At 35.3% G+C, this 13,911-nt stretch overlaps 3 protein-coding genes across 4 annotated transcripts; 1 reads left to right on the forward strand and 2 right to left on the reverse strand.

Annotated features, from left to right (window-relative positions):
* Positions 1 to 367: 367 nt before the first annotated feature.
* On the forward strand, positions 368 to 2,868 carry LOC111803399 (Uncharacterized conserved protein UCP015417, vWA). Its single transcript, XM_023687777.2, has one exon. It carries the CDS (start codon positions 483 to 485, stop codon positions 2,547 to 2,549), a length of 2,067 nt encoding a protein of 688 aa, XP_023543545.2. The 5' UTR covers positions 368 to 482; the 3' UTR covers positions 2,550 to 2,868.
* Positions 2,869 to 3,334: 466 nt separating this feature from the next.
* LOC111803412 (protein WHAT'S THIS FACTOR 9, mitochondrial-like) lies at positions 3,335 to 6,460 on the reverse strand. Of its 2 annotated transcripts, XM_087127632.1 has the most exons (3): positions 5,058 to 6,460; positions 4,533 to 4,912; positions 3,335 to 3,563 (listed from the first exon to the last, which is right to left on the reverse strand). In XM_087127632.1, exon 1 carries the CDS (start codon positions 6,416 to 6,418, stop codon positions 5,144 to 5,146), a length of 1,275 nt encoding a protein of 424 aa, XP_086983758.1. In that variant the 5' UTR covers positions 6,419 to 6,460; the 3' UTR covers positions 3,335 to 3,563; positions 4,533 to 4,912; positions 5,058 to 5,143. The 2 variants fall into 2 exon arrangements, with proteins under 2 accessions (XP_086983758.1, XP_023543563.2); XM_023687795.2 differs by lacking the exon at positions 3,335 to 3,563 and having other exon boundaries at positions 3,893 to 4,912.
* A 1,994-nt stretch (positions 6,461 to 8,454) lies between these two features.
* On the reverse strand, positions 8,455 to 13,911 carry MS2 (Jojoba acyl CoA reductase-related male sterility protein). The gene is made up of 9 exons (XM_087127631.1): positions 13,503 to 13,911; positions 13,311 to 13,414; positions 12,528 to 12,727; positions 12,315 to 12,415; positions 11,238 to 11,403; positions 10,993 to 11,154; positions 10,819 to 10,900; positions 9,561 to 9,946; positions 8,455 to 8,843 (listed from the first exon to the last, which is right to left on the reverse strand). Exons 1-9 carry the CDS (start codon positions 13,852 to 13,854, stop codon positions 8,678 to 8,680), a joined length of 1,719 nt encoding a protein of 572 aa, XP_086983757.1. The 5' UTR covers positions 13,855 to 13,911; the 3' UTR covers positions 8,455 to 8,677.

Genomic DNA, 13,911 nt, shown 5'->3' on the forward strand with positions numbered 1-13,911 from the left:
ATTTATTTGAATCTAATCTAAATCAAATATTAGATCAAGTTTTTAAATTTATTTTTCTTTTAAAAATTTTAAATATTTTAACTAATCAAGTTAGGTTAATGGTGAGAGCAGGCCGAAATAATATTAAGTTTTTTAATTTACAGCTAATCTAAATAAAAATAAAATTAAATACACTGATTTGGATTATTTTTTATACCATACATAGAATTGTCGTATTTAATTCTCGTAACATAAAACTAATTTTTATAATATATATTTATTGAAAAAAAATGAAAGTTGACTTCTCTTTTAATTAATAATATAAAAAATAAATGTGATTCTTTCTTTAACCCCACGCATCAATATTCCCTATAAATTAAGTGCAAATTGAAACCCTAATTTCATCTGAATTCATCTTCATCGGAATTCATCTCGAAATCCAAAACCTTAATCCTAAACGTCTTTCCACAGTCGATCCGACTCGTTTTTCCGTTCCGATTTCCATGGCTCCTCCAAACCTTCTCGGTCCTCCTGAGCTCTACACCGCATTCCAACCAACGCAACCAACCCCCACCCCCTTCGTCGATGCTCAACCAACCCCCACCGGTGGCCCCTTCGTCGATGCTCAACCAACCCCCACCGGTGATCCCTTCGTCGATGCTCAACCAACCCCCACCGGTGATCCCTTCGTCGATGCTCTTGTTGCCAACTTCAACAAGGTCGATACAAACAATGATGAACTGCCGCCGATGGGCTTCACGGAGAATATGTCGCTGACGTTTCTCTCCTCCGGAAATCCTTGCCTTGATTTCTTCTTCCATGTGGTCCCTGATACGCCGTCCGAATCTTTGACTGAGAGATTGAGTGTGGCTTGGAATCACAATCCGTTGATGACGCTGAAGCTGATCTGTAATTTGCGAGGTGTTCGTGGTACCGGAAAGTCCGATAAAGAGGGATACTACACGGCTGCGCTTTGGCTTCACAAATTTCATCCCAAAACCCTAGCCGGTAACATTCCTTCTCTTGCTGATTTTGGTTATTTCAAGGATCTGCCGGAGTTACTCTACCGGCTTCTTGAGGGTTCCGATGTGAGGAAGAATCAGAAGGCTGAGTGGATTGGGAGGAGGAAAGGCAGAAATATGAAGAGAAGGAGATCGTTGTCGTCTGAAAGAGGGTCGCGATCTCCCAGCCACGGAGAATTCAAGGAAGAGAAGCTGAAGACGAGGAAGAAAGAAATTCAATCTTCACCGGACGTAGAGGCAAAAATTGCGAAGGCTATGGAGAGATCGATGATATTGAAAGAGAAGGCGAGCACAGAGAGGAAGATAAAGAAGGTTTCGATGGCGAAGAAGGCTTTGGAACGTTATCAATCCGATCCAAATTTCCAACGCTTGTACGATCGAATCTCTGACTTCTTTGCCGATTGCTTGAAATCTGATCTTCAATTTCTGAATTCCGGAGACCTATATAAAATCAGTCTCGCTGCGAAATGGTGCCCTTCCGTCGATTCATCCTTCGATCGCTCGACATTACTCTGCGAGAGCATAGCGAGGAAGCTTTTCCCCCGTCAATCGGATCCGGAATACGAAGGGATCAAAGAAGCGCATTATGCGTACAGAGTTCGCGACAGATTGAGGAAGCAAGTTTTGGTGCCGCTCCGGAAGGTGTTGGAGCTGCCGGAGATTTTCATGGGAGCTAATCAGTGGAATGCGATCCCTTACAACAGGGTAGCCTCTGTTGCAATGAAGAACTACAAGAAAAAGTTCGTCGAACATGATGGGGAACGGTTTGCTCAATACTTAGAAGACGTGAAGGCCGGTAAGACCAAGATTGCTGCTGGTGCACTGCTTCCTCACCAGATCATAGCTTCTTTGAACGAAGACGGCGAGGGAGATGGCGGAGAAGTGGCAGAGCTTCAATGGAAGAGAATGGTGGATGATTTGTTGGAGAAAGGGAACTTGAGAAACTGCATATCTGTTTGTGATGTGTCTGGAAGTATGGGCGGGACTCCCATGGAAGTTTGTGTTGCTTTGGGTCTTTTGGTATCTGAATTGAGTGAAGATCCATGGAAAGGGAAAGTGATTACATTCTCTGCGGACCCTCAACTTCATTTGATCGAAGGGGACAGTCTGAAATCGAAGACCCAATTCATTATGAGTATGGATTGGGGGTACAATACCAATTTTCAGAAGGTATTTGATCAAATTCTGAAAGTGGCTGTGGATGCAAAGTTGAAGGAAGAACAGATGATAAAGAGAGTGTTCGTGTTCAGCGACATGGAGTTCGATCAAGCATCAGCCAACTCATGGGAAACAGATTACCAAGTTATAGTAAGGAAGTTTAGTGAAAAAGGGTATGGATCATCTGTTCCACAGATTGTGTTTTGGAACTTAAGAGATTCAAGGGCTACGCCGGTGCCGGCAAATGAGAAGGGGGTGGCTTTGGTCAGTGGATTCTCAAAGAACTTGATGAACTTGTTTTTGAATGGCGACGGCGTCATTCAGCCGGATGCCATCATGGAGCTGGCTGTCTCCGGCAGTGAGTACCAGAAGCTTGTTGTTCTTGATTGATCAATCAAGGTACACAATATATAGATATCATGCAACTACTTTTTGTTCTTCCCTTTTTGGCTTTTTAGTATTGATTTTCCCGTAGAGAAAAGGAGAAATGGAGAACACATTTTAGTATTAATTTCCCCTTATGATGCATGCTCCATCCAACTTGCCAATTTAAAAGTACAATGCCAGCCCATTTCCTAGCTCTCTCATCTATACATGATGTACATATCTATATTTACAAGCTCAACTTTGAGTTAAGGATTTAGGGTTGTGTTTGATAAGCTTTGATTTGATGTCTAATACTATCATCTTTCGAGGCCCTTTGATGCAACGGATTTGGGGACGTGATTACGTACCTTGATAAACGAACTCCTTGCTCATTTTACACTAGTAGTCTCTATTTATTCATAGAATGAACAAAGACTTTGTTTCACGGAATGGATTTTATTAACATGTCTTAACTCGAAATGGTCTTTGCAAGCATATTGCTTTCTGTTCAAGAAATCGGTAGCGGTTTTAAGGAAGACTACCGGGCTCATGGATATGCGCGCCTATCATCTCTATACTCATTCTGATTTTAGCTTTTTGTCTTTGATTTAGTATTGGTGGAAGTTCGCTCGACTTAATATGATAATATGATAATAGCTGCCTTCTGATTAATATAATGTTTTGACTTATGAACACTCCATATAACGAATACCATTTGTAATTAATATTTTATGTTATCTTTTAACTATTTAATATAAAATTTTATTATTCTATCAATGTTTCTTTATTTTTATAAAAATAAATTTAACTGTATATTAGTGGACCCCGCAAATGGGATGCGTCTGAGTCGGGGATGTAAGTACTGGACTTCTCAGTGCTTGGGCCGCGTCTGTTGGGCTGAGTGCACAGCTTCGAATCCGAAGTAATCCCAAACATGAGAATAATTCTGAACCTATTTTCTTCTTCCTCCTCCTAATCTTTTTCTTTTCTGCAATTTCCCCTCCCAGATTTCTCTTTCGATTCCGATGTTACAATAACCTACAAACATTTAACTTCTAATAACTAATATGAGGAAATGTGGTGATCATTTTATACGGGCGAACAACCGAGAAATATAATTGGAAGTGCTACATGGAAACCAAGAGCTTAAATGAAATTGTCTACAGTAAAAGTTTCGGGTCTCAATTCCGATTTAAACCATAAAATTTGGCAATAACGATTTCACCAAGTTCTTACTTCCACAAAGTTTACTAATGAATCATGGTTGAGATTCATCGATATTAGATGCATCGATAATTTTCCTCTATATCAGAAAACACGAGAACTTGAATTTTTTTTTTTTTTTCAAGATACTTTAACATAACATGCGAAAATCAATCATACATCCATTCAATCCAACAATGCAAAGTAGCAAATACATCTTATGATGAAGTGCTGTTATTTCTATAAGGAAAAACTAATGAAATGCTTTCATTTGGAGTTCTATAGCCTCCCCTCTAAAAGAGACCCTGTTATTACTAATCTCTCTTCTATAAACTGCCCACAAAGTGCCCATTCATCACATCTTCATTCATTGTCCATTTGTCCATAGCACTCGACTCTTCGTGTCGTATGAGAATTTGATATGGATCTACCAAATGCCTCCCTTCTAGGGTCTCAGATCACTTGGTTTTACAATAAGTAGGAATTTTAAGACAAGAGAGCCTCAATGGGTTCATTTTCGAAACGTATCCTATCCATCATACCCGTTCTTGATGGATGCTCCAACCACAAAAAATTCTTCTGTAATCATAGACTTAACGATGATTATCTACCCGACCACAACATCTAGACTACATATTCCCTTTGATTTTATAGTACGAAGTTTGTTGTCCAAATATATGAATTGGTCTATCAATGAGTACACTATATGCATGTCTCTACACTGTTCATAGTCTACAAGCTAACAAAATTCCAGATGTGATTTCAAACAGAGAAACGCCAACAAAATGAATCTCATTGTCTAACCTTTTAGAAGAGAAGTGCCAGGACAACTCTTTTCAGCCTTCAAAAAGGAAGCCCATAAATTATGAAATTAAACCGACTCCGATCTATACAAAGGAGCAAATATATAATTTCTTTACCAGCCATGTCCTCTTTAACTTGTTGCTGGATCAAGTTTTGAGTTCGAACGTCATGAAGTACGGAAAAGAAGCTGTTTCTTACATAGCAAAGATTCAGCATTTCTTTTCCTGGGTCGGGAAAGTGGATAGTACCATCTTTCCATATCTCTGTCACCACAAACCATTTCTTTCCTCTATAGCTTATGTCTTTATCGCATAAACTATAAAGCATTGCTTTGCATGGGACAATGTTGATCCCTCGAATGGAGTTATCAGCCAATAAAACTGCAAGCAAAACAAAAGATATCACTCAATCCGTCTAAATTGCAATCAAATCAATTGCTCCCTAATTTCCCAATCCTTTAAGTTCCTCCAAGACAAGTGATGAATGAAACTAATGAAGGAATAACTAGGAAAAGGGTAAACTCACATTTCGCATATATATGCATAGGAGGCTTGATTTTTGTCCCTCTTTTTTGGCAACTAGCAAAGGGAGGATCCAGTTATCAGACTCCATTAATCTGAATCAGATTCCTCTGCCTGCGAGTTCTCGTCCTCTAAGCATTCATCATCACCCGTCTCATCTGATTCAACATCCAAACCATTCTCCACCATCTCCTCGGCTGTATTATTAAGCAGAATGCCCTCCTTTTCTATCAATGCAGCACCTTTCCCCCGGTAAAACAGACCAGTCTTCATGACATGATAAAACTTTTCTCTTAGACGTGTCAAGGGATGTGGGTTCACTAGCTTTCCTCGTTGATAGCCTTCCCTAAGAGAAACAGTCGTGGTCTTACACTTCAAAGACAGATAGAAGATTCCGGGATAACGGGTGAAGATTCGAGTGAACTTATGGGGAAGATTCATTTCCTCTCTCAAGCTTCTCAAGTAGTTTCTTTTAGTTTTCTTGTGAAGAGTGAGGCTCAAAAGCTCATGTAGAACCCCAACAACTCGTTTCTCCATGAGATCACTGTTGGGGTCAATTTGCCTGCAACTCTCATATGGAGAAATGTAAGGTAACTTCTGAAACTCTTCCATCCAAGCTTTTACCTTCTTTTGTGCCCCATATCCCCTCGGAAAACTCATGGGAAAAGCCAATGTGGTACGCCCCCTTTTGAATTGCCTATACGCATCTCCCAGTTGAGAGCTCTCATTGCTCCTTTGCAAGGCTGAAACTGCAAATTCCTCGCGCCATTCCATAAGCCGCAGACACCAATCCCCATTCGAGGCCTTCACTAATCGAAAATGATCGGGATACTTGGGAATCAATGACCTCTCAAAACCACACGGGAGACCTAGATCCCATTCTAAAGGACGCAACGACTGAAGAGGAATAGCCCTAGTTTTCATCATCATAAGAACTCTACAAAGTCTTTCGACAGTGTCGCTCTCATGAATTTGGTGAATACTACTCTCTTGCTGATCTAAAAGCAGCGCGGTATCCGTCAAACGAAAGCAAGGCAAATTAGCGTAACGAGAATGAGGAAATTCGTGAAAGAGAGTTGGATACCTCCGGATGAATCGAAGAACAGGGATGGTGAGGCCGAGAAGCTTTGGCCAATCGGCGATGGATTTAGCAGTGATGAAGCCAGTAGAAGAGCGGTTAATGGCGTCCTTGAGGAGGGAAGCGGCCTTCAAATCGGTCTCCGTGTCGATGATGTGATCGAGACTCCGATTCTTGACCCATTTGAGGCGAACCTTCGCAATTCGTCGGCATTGAAGGTGCAGAAAAGGATTAGGGCTCAGGAATGGCGATGGAAGAATTAGGGTGGAAAAGAAGAAGCTCTTCATTTCAGAATCCGGAATTTGCAAATGCTCCAGCTCGACAGAGAAGCTCTTCGTTTTAATTAATTATTTATTTATTTATTTATTTATTACATAGATTTATAAAGATGGGTTTTTAAGATTTTTTAAAAATTTTTTTAGGTTATACTTGAAAACATTAGTTTACGTTGAATAAACTAAAAAAATAAAATTTAATTTAGTTAAAATATTTTATTAATTTAACTTAATAAAAATAAAAATAAAAACTAATTATCTAAAATTAGTTAGTTCCCAATAGACATGTTCCAACCAGCTGCATCTTAAGACAGAGGAGGGCATCAAGATGCATGATCGTGTTATTAAGAACTAAGATGATAATGAGATGCAAGGTTGTTGTGTCGCAGACGATTGAACATGCACACGCACGAACAACATGTATGGCCAGACAAGCTTAGATTTTGCACAAACAATTTCGAACCCAATCGAGAGAGAGAGAGAGGAGGATTGGAAGTAGAAAAATTTTCCATAAACGCCATGGAAGCAGTTTGGAAGTGGAAAAATTTTCCAAATGGGTAACCCAACGGTCAATTCCCAAAATTTTCCAAAACTAAACCAATGTTCTTCTCTTATAAAATGAATCCGAAAGCAGAACCCTCTGTTCCACACCGCCATCCGCCATGTCTAACCCCAACACTCTGTCTCTCCAATATTGCATCCACACCCACCCCCTCAACACCACCGGCGTAGCCACCGACGCCCAACCCATGCAATACGCCGAGCTCCGATTAGCCTATTCCAACCAATTCGTCTCTCCATCCTCCAACCAACTCCTCCACCAAACCCCCGAAACCCCAATCTCCGATACTCTCTTACCTCTGTTTCTCCGAGACCTTCAACACCCGCCGTTCCTTTCCCACTTCTTACTCCTTCAATTTCTCTCTCCCTTCAACATCTCCACCGCCACCTCCGACGCCATTTTCGATGACATCGCCACATTCGCCCTGGAATTGGCCGCCGGCGACCACGATCGGAACTTCCACATTATCGTCTATCTCGATTTAGTCCAGACGATCTGGGTGGACCTGGACCTGGAAATCCCTCGGAAACAAGAACCGGCGGCGGCGTGGGTGTTGGAGAGGGTGATGAGGGAGGAATTTGATGGGTTTCGGGCGGAGGAGGCGGGAGATTGCAGCGTTTGTTGCGATGAGCTCCGTGGTGAAACGGAGGTGAGGCGACTCCCCTGCGGTCACGTCTTCCATAAATCCTGTATCCTCAACTGGCTTCAACTCACTAATTCCTGCCCTTTGTGCAGAGCAAAATTAGAATAATAATCTTTTTTACTCTATTAATAATAATAATAATAACATTCTTTTCTCCATTTTTATCCTTTAATTTTTACCACGAAGCTCTATCGAGCCTCCGTCATCGCACCGCTGTGCTCGGCTCGTACAACCACCGACGCCCTCTCGATCCAGATCCAGGGTTTCAACGCCCTCTTCTATTCATTTGTCCATTTTTATCCTTCAATTTTTACCATAAATTTGTCAAATTATAACGTTAAAACTTAAATAAACATTCTACAAATTATCAAAAGATATTTCAATTCATGCCACATTGACGAAGAATGAAGTTTCATGTTATAAATTTTGGGTGGTTTACCATTTAGATTTATTGTATTTCATTAATGTATTTTAGGACTTTTTATTGACATTATGTTACAATTACAAAATGTTAATTATGGTCATTAGATATGAATGTTACAACTCTTAGAATGTGTTTAATAGTTTTATTTTGAGGCTATATAAAGACATGTACGTTGTATTTGTAAGTGAACTTGGAAAATACAGTAAAATGAGCATTTGCGCTTTCTTTAGCTCACAACTAAGTTTCTTTGCAATTCGATATAGTTTAGGTTGCATGTAGAATCATTCAAGCTCGACATGATCAATCTTACTTGTGGAGTGATTCGAATCTCAAACAATGTTCTTGCCTTGAGGTATTCGATTAACAAGGTAATCCAAATCTTATTCCAGTTCGAATTTAAAAAAATGAATAATTAATCATGACGGTATAATTCAACTTTATAAAAACATTTATTAATTACAAGAAAGAGAAAGGGTCAACCTTGTTATGACCCCAAATTCTTGGAAGTTAATATATATAAAAATAAAAATAAAAAAAAATAAAAAAACCAAATAGGCATTATTATTATTACAAATTATTGATTTTTGTGGGCCAATTTGGGGGAATATTTAGGTACACATTATTAATTAATTAGTTAATTAATTAATTAATTCCTCTTTTGCCCTTCATGACATGCGTCCTTAGACCAGGAATATGGACATTTGTAATGTAATCCGTCCAATCAATGCTCGCCACGTCAAACCAAAACTCCCTCTTCTCTTCTTCGCTCATAAATTCCATCAACCCTTGAGCATTGCTGTTGTCAAACCTGTTCAAATTTATTTTAATTATTTAACTCTATTTTTTAATATTTATAATTAATTTTACTGAATAATTAACCATCCCTAAATTAATAATAATATCCGGAAAAACCCTTAAATTAAAATATAAAAAAAATTACTTCTAATTTTGAATGAAAAATTAATAATTTATTTCATTAATATCCTTAAATTAAAAAAAAAAATGTAAATATGCCCCAAATTTCAAAATTATATACTCATCCTTTTTAAATTTAAAAAATATCAATAAAAACGTTATTTTTCGTTTATATGTAAACATAATATTAAAAAAAAATTACTCAAAATTTAAAAAAAAAAAATGATTTTTTTTACCATTAGTTTAATGATCTATGAAGCGTAGATTCTACAGTAATTTTTAACTTTTTTATTTTTTATTTTTTATAACAGTTAAATGAGTTGATGCTATTTTTTTTAAAAAATAATTTTTTAACTTTATCATTAAATTTTTTTAAAATTTAACTATACATTTGAAATGGCAAAAATATTAAATTTTTTTTAATTTAAAAAAATAAAAATTAGGAGGTATTTTTCGGGATTTTATGACATTTTTATTAATTTAGGGATTAATTTAAAAAAAATTGTAAATTTTTTTAAATTTTTTTCTAAAATGTAAAAATGTATTTAAAATTTTTGAGGTATTTTTTAAAGATAAAATTAGGGATTAATTTGGGGTTTGAAGAACATACCTTCCATTGAAGAAGGCATAAGGGTGATAAATATGAGCCAAGTATTTGAGTTGCTCCACCGTTTTTCTGCACATAGCTTCAAGCTTCTTAGACTTCTTCCGGTCGGCCGTCAACCCGCATCGCCGTGCGGCGTCCCTCCAGAGGTGGTCGGAGAATTCGTCGACGGAGTTGAAGAGCTTCATGGAGGGGACGCGGATCGGGGTTCCGTCGGCGTCGAGGCACGGCGAAGAGCTGTAGTGCTGGTGGATGAGCGCGGCGAGGCGGTTGAACACTAAGGGGTTCGCAACCGAGGAGGCGACGTGGTAGATGTTCATGCTTGGCCGTGGAGCTCCTCCGTGCCTCGCCATTGCCGCTAACGTCGCGTTCACCACCACATCTGCCGGCACCTATTTCCCCCAAATAAAACCCTAATTTATTTCCCTTTTCATTTTTTTAATAAAAATATTTATTTTTATATTACAAACATGTAAAATTACCTTTTTACCCCTGTATTTTCCTAAACTTTCATTTCAGTCTTTCAAATTTAAAATAAATTAATTTACCTATTTTTTTAAAACTTTATTTTATATTGCAAAAATGAAAAGTTACCCTTTGTCCCTATATTTTGAATAAACATTTTTACTTTTTCAAATTTGAAATAAATTAATTTACCAAAAAAAATAAAATAAATTTTTATATAGAAATTTATTTTATATTGTAAAAGTGAACAATTACCTTTTTACCCCTGTATTTTCCTAAACTTTCATTTAAGTCTTTCAAATTTAAAATAAATTAATTTACCTTTTTTTTTTTACATTATAAAAATGAAAAATTACCTTTTTGTCCTTCCATTTTGACTAAACTCTTTAGTCTTTCGAATTTGAAATAAATTAATTTATAAAAAATGTTTTCTAATAAAAATTTATTTTATATTGTAAAAATAAGAAATTACGTTTTTACCCCTGTATTTTGATTAAACTTTCATTCGAGTCTCTAAATTTTCGAACTCAACATTTTTAGTTTTTCAGAAATAAAATAATTTACCCAAAAAAAATAATAAAAACTTATTTTGTATTATAAAATTGTAAAATTACCTTTTTATCCCTGTATTTTTTACTAAACTTTCATTCAGTTCTATGTTTGATAAATTGATTTATCCAAAAAAAATATATAAAAATTAATATAATTATTAGGGGTATATTGGACATTTCACCTCAATATTATTATTTTATATTAAAAAAATAAAATAGAGAGAAAATAAAATAAAATAAAAACTTACAACATCAATGACTCCATTAGGATCCACCAAGAACCCAGTGAGTTGCCCTTTTCCATAGTACAAAACTATAGGATCCATCATCCTGCCATTAATTAATTCATAACCATAACATATATAATAATATATGCTTTATAACCCTATAATTAAGAAAAATAAAAACGGTATAGAAATTACCGATTTCCCTCGATCCATCCCGGGAACGGGTCTTTGAAAGTGCTCTCGATGATGCTGGGTCTGATAATCGCAACAGGCACGTCCCCTCTAAGTTGGTCGATTACCATTTCGCCCATTGCCTTTGTAAATACGTACGTGTCTTGCCATCCGAATCGCTTGGCTCTGATTGGCATGGAGAAAATATTTATTTATTTATTTATTTATATAGAGGTAATAATTGATGAGAAATGGGATTGGGCTTTTACCTTTGAAGGCCCAAGTCTTTCATGGTTTGGGCCGTAACATTACCTTGAAAGGCCCGTTGGGTATCATGGGCCAACTTGATTTCAGTCTCAACATCCAAAGCCTCACTGTCTCCCTTACAAAATGGCCTTTCCATTATTTTGCCTTGCCTTTGTCCATTCACATAGGCTACATTTTACACTTCCCAAAATTACTCTTAATATCTTATTTTTTCAAATATTTTTTTTTACTAAATATTATATAATTAATTATATAATTGGGTGGATAAGCAAAAATTAATATTTTTCATTTTTGGAAGTTTAAAGTCTCGAAAAATAAAAAAATAAAAAAATAAACACGACACTTAAAATGGCAATCCATAAAAAAACACTGATCTACCGATCTGCTAAAATAAGGCGATACCTAAAAGAAATTACTGAATAGCTTAGTAAAATTGATATTTTACCCATAATTTTAGTTGAAACCCTACCTATTTTACTTTTGAAAAATATTGTTTAATTTTAAAAATACTTTTTTGACTTAAAAAAAAAATTAAATTAAAATTAAAAAAAAAATAATTTCGGTTAATTTTAGTTGGAAACCCAAAAAATATCGTTTTAATTTAAAAAAAATATTTCAAAAATACTTTTTAACAATACAAAATATTTAAAAAAAAATACGGCTTAATTTTAAAAAAATATTTCAAAAATACCCTTTTAAATTTTAAAAATATTTTAAAATACCCTTTAATTTTAGAAAATATTTTAAAAATACACTTTAATTTTAAAAATTATTTAAAAAATACCATTAAATTTTTAAAAAGACTTCAAAAAAAAATAATTTTAAACGTTTAAAAAAAGAAATTAAACAGTTTGGAGATGATCTACAAAGTGTAGACAGATTGTTTCTATGGTAAAAATCTTTTAAAACTTTTTTAAAATGAAGATTAAATATGTTAATACTACTTTAGAATTTCATAGGTATTTTTTAAACGTGATACAGACAGTAAACGTATTTTTTAATTCAAAGTTGAAAGTTATTAACGAAACTTTTTACCATCCAAGAGTATTTATTGAAACGGTTGAAAGTTAGTTAATTACCGGTTGAAACTTGCAAGAAGAGCTTAAGCTTAGAGCATTTCTTAGCAAATCCCATGAGGTTGGACGGTCCCTTGGTGTTAATATCGATGGCAACGTCGTATCTACGTAAAAAAAAAAAAAAAAAAGAAAAAGGAAAAGATATTTAAATTAAATAAAAAAGTAATTTATAAAATAAAAAAAAGGATATATTTATAATTATTAAAAAAGATGGACCTTTCATCAAAAGTGGTGTTGGCAGCAGAGTTGATAATAACATCAACTTCATGGGAAATTAAATGAGCAAAGTCGACATGTAGTCCCACGTCTGGTTCACAGACATTCCCCACAACGGGAATCAACTTACTCATCATGAACGACTTGTAGTATTTGCCGTGAATTTGTCTTAGGCACTTGAAAAGCTCTGCATTTATAATCTGATCAAAATTTAAATTCTAATTAATTCCCATTATTAATCCAATAATTTCCTCTAAATCAAATTTTCATTTTAAATGCCTTTCATATAATTTCTCTTCACACAATCAAAAATGTTTATTTATTTATTTATTTATTTTAATTATTTTTGGTATTCTAAAATCGCTAAATTATTAATTTTTCAAGGTTTTTTTTTTTGACAAAAAAAAAAAAAAAAAAAAAAACTTTAGAATAATTTAAAAGAGAGCTTATTTATTTATTTATTAAGGAGTTTTCTAAAAAAATATTTTTGATAATCTAAAAATCCTTTTAAATTATTAATTTGTTTTATTTTGTTTAAAAAAAACATTTGTTTTTTTTTTTTTTACAAATTATTCCAAATAGTTTACTCCAAAAGAAGGATTTAAAAAAATTAAATAAATAAATAAATAATACTTTAAGAATGTTAGTTAATTTAAAAATAGTAAAAAATATTTTTGATAATCTAAAAATGCTTTTTTTATTTAAATTTTTTTGACAAATTATTCCAAACAATTAATGGATTAATCAGAAAATTAAAAATAAAATAAATAAATAAAAACATACATCTTTTTTTAGCCTCTCTGCTGCAGCTTCTTCATCTTTGGCCTTAATCAGAACATAAATTTTTCCCACATCGGGAGTTGTCCTCAACATCTTCTCTATAAGAACTGAAATATTTCAGATAATTCATTATTATTTATTCAATTTTTAATAATTTAATTGACCAAAAAAAAAAAAAAAAAAAAAAAAAATTACCTTTGGCTAGAAATCCAGTGGAACCAGTAATGAAAAACGCTTTCCCTCTAAGGAATTTCACAATTCCAATCCCTCCATCCTCATGCATATCATCAACCAATCCCCCATAAGGTGGACCCAAACCCTTCACACCAATCTCATCACTTTTACCCTTGGGTTGACCCAAAACAACGCTCTCCGCTGCCTCCATCACTGCACCGCGGTGCTCCGCTCGTACAACCACGGACGCCCTCTCGGTCGAGCCGGAGGGTTTCAGGGCTCCACTGCATGCAACTACACGGGTAGTCCTCGACGCGCAGAAAGACGGTCGGGGCGGTGCGGGGGAGAAGAGTCTGAGAGTGAAAGTTTCCATAAGGAGACGTGGGAAGGAGGAGAGGAATGAATGAGTCGAGAGGAGAGGAGAGGAGAG

The sequence above is a fragment of the Cucurbita pepo genome, chromosome 10, assembly GCF_057944985.1.
Source record: "Cucurbita pepo subsp. pepo isolate OVF chromosome 10, ASM5794498v1, whole genome shotgun sequence".
In the NCBI taxonomy this organism is placed as follows: domain Eukaryota; kingdom Viridiplantae; phylum Streptophyta; class Magnoliopsida; order Cucurbitales; family Cucurbitaceae; genus Cucurbita; species Cucurbita pepo.

Excerpts from the sequence above, each read along its gene's own strand:
- MS2 (XM_087127631.1), bottom strand. The coding sequence starts at position 13,854 with ATGGAAACTTTCACTCTCAGACTCTTCTCCCCCGCACCGCCCCGACCG. Across the intron at positions 13,415-13,502 it reads CACTGGATTTCTAGCCAAAG|TTCTTATAGAGAAGATGTTG; the intron begins GTAATTTTTTTT and ends GAAATATTTCAG. Across the intron at positions 9,947-10,818 it reads CTAATGGAGTCATTGATGTT|GTGCCGGCAGATGTGGTGGT; the intron begins GTAAGTTTTTAT and ends TGGGGGAAATAG.
- LOC111803412 (XM_087127632.1), bottom strand. The coding sequence starts at position 6,418 with ATGAAGAGCTTCTTCTTTTCCACCCTAATTCTTCCATCGCCATTCCTG.
- LOC111803399 (XM_023687777.2), top strand. The coding sequence starts at position 483 with ATGGCTCCTCCAAACCTTCTCGGTCCTCCTGAGCTCTACACCGCATTC.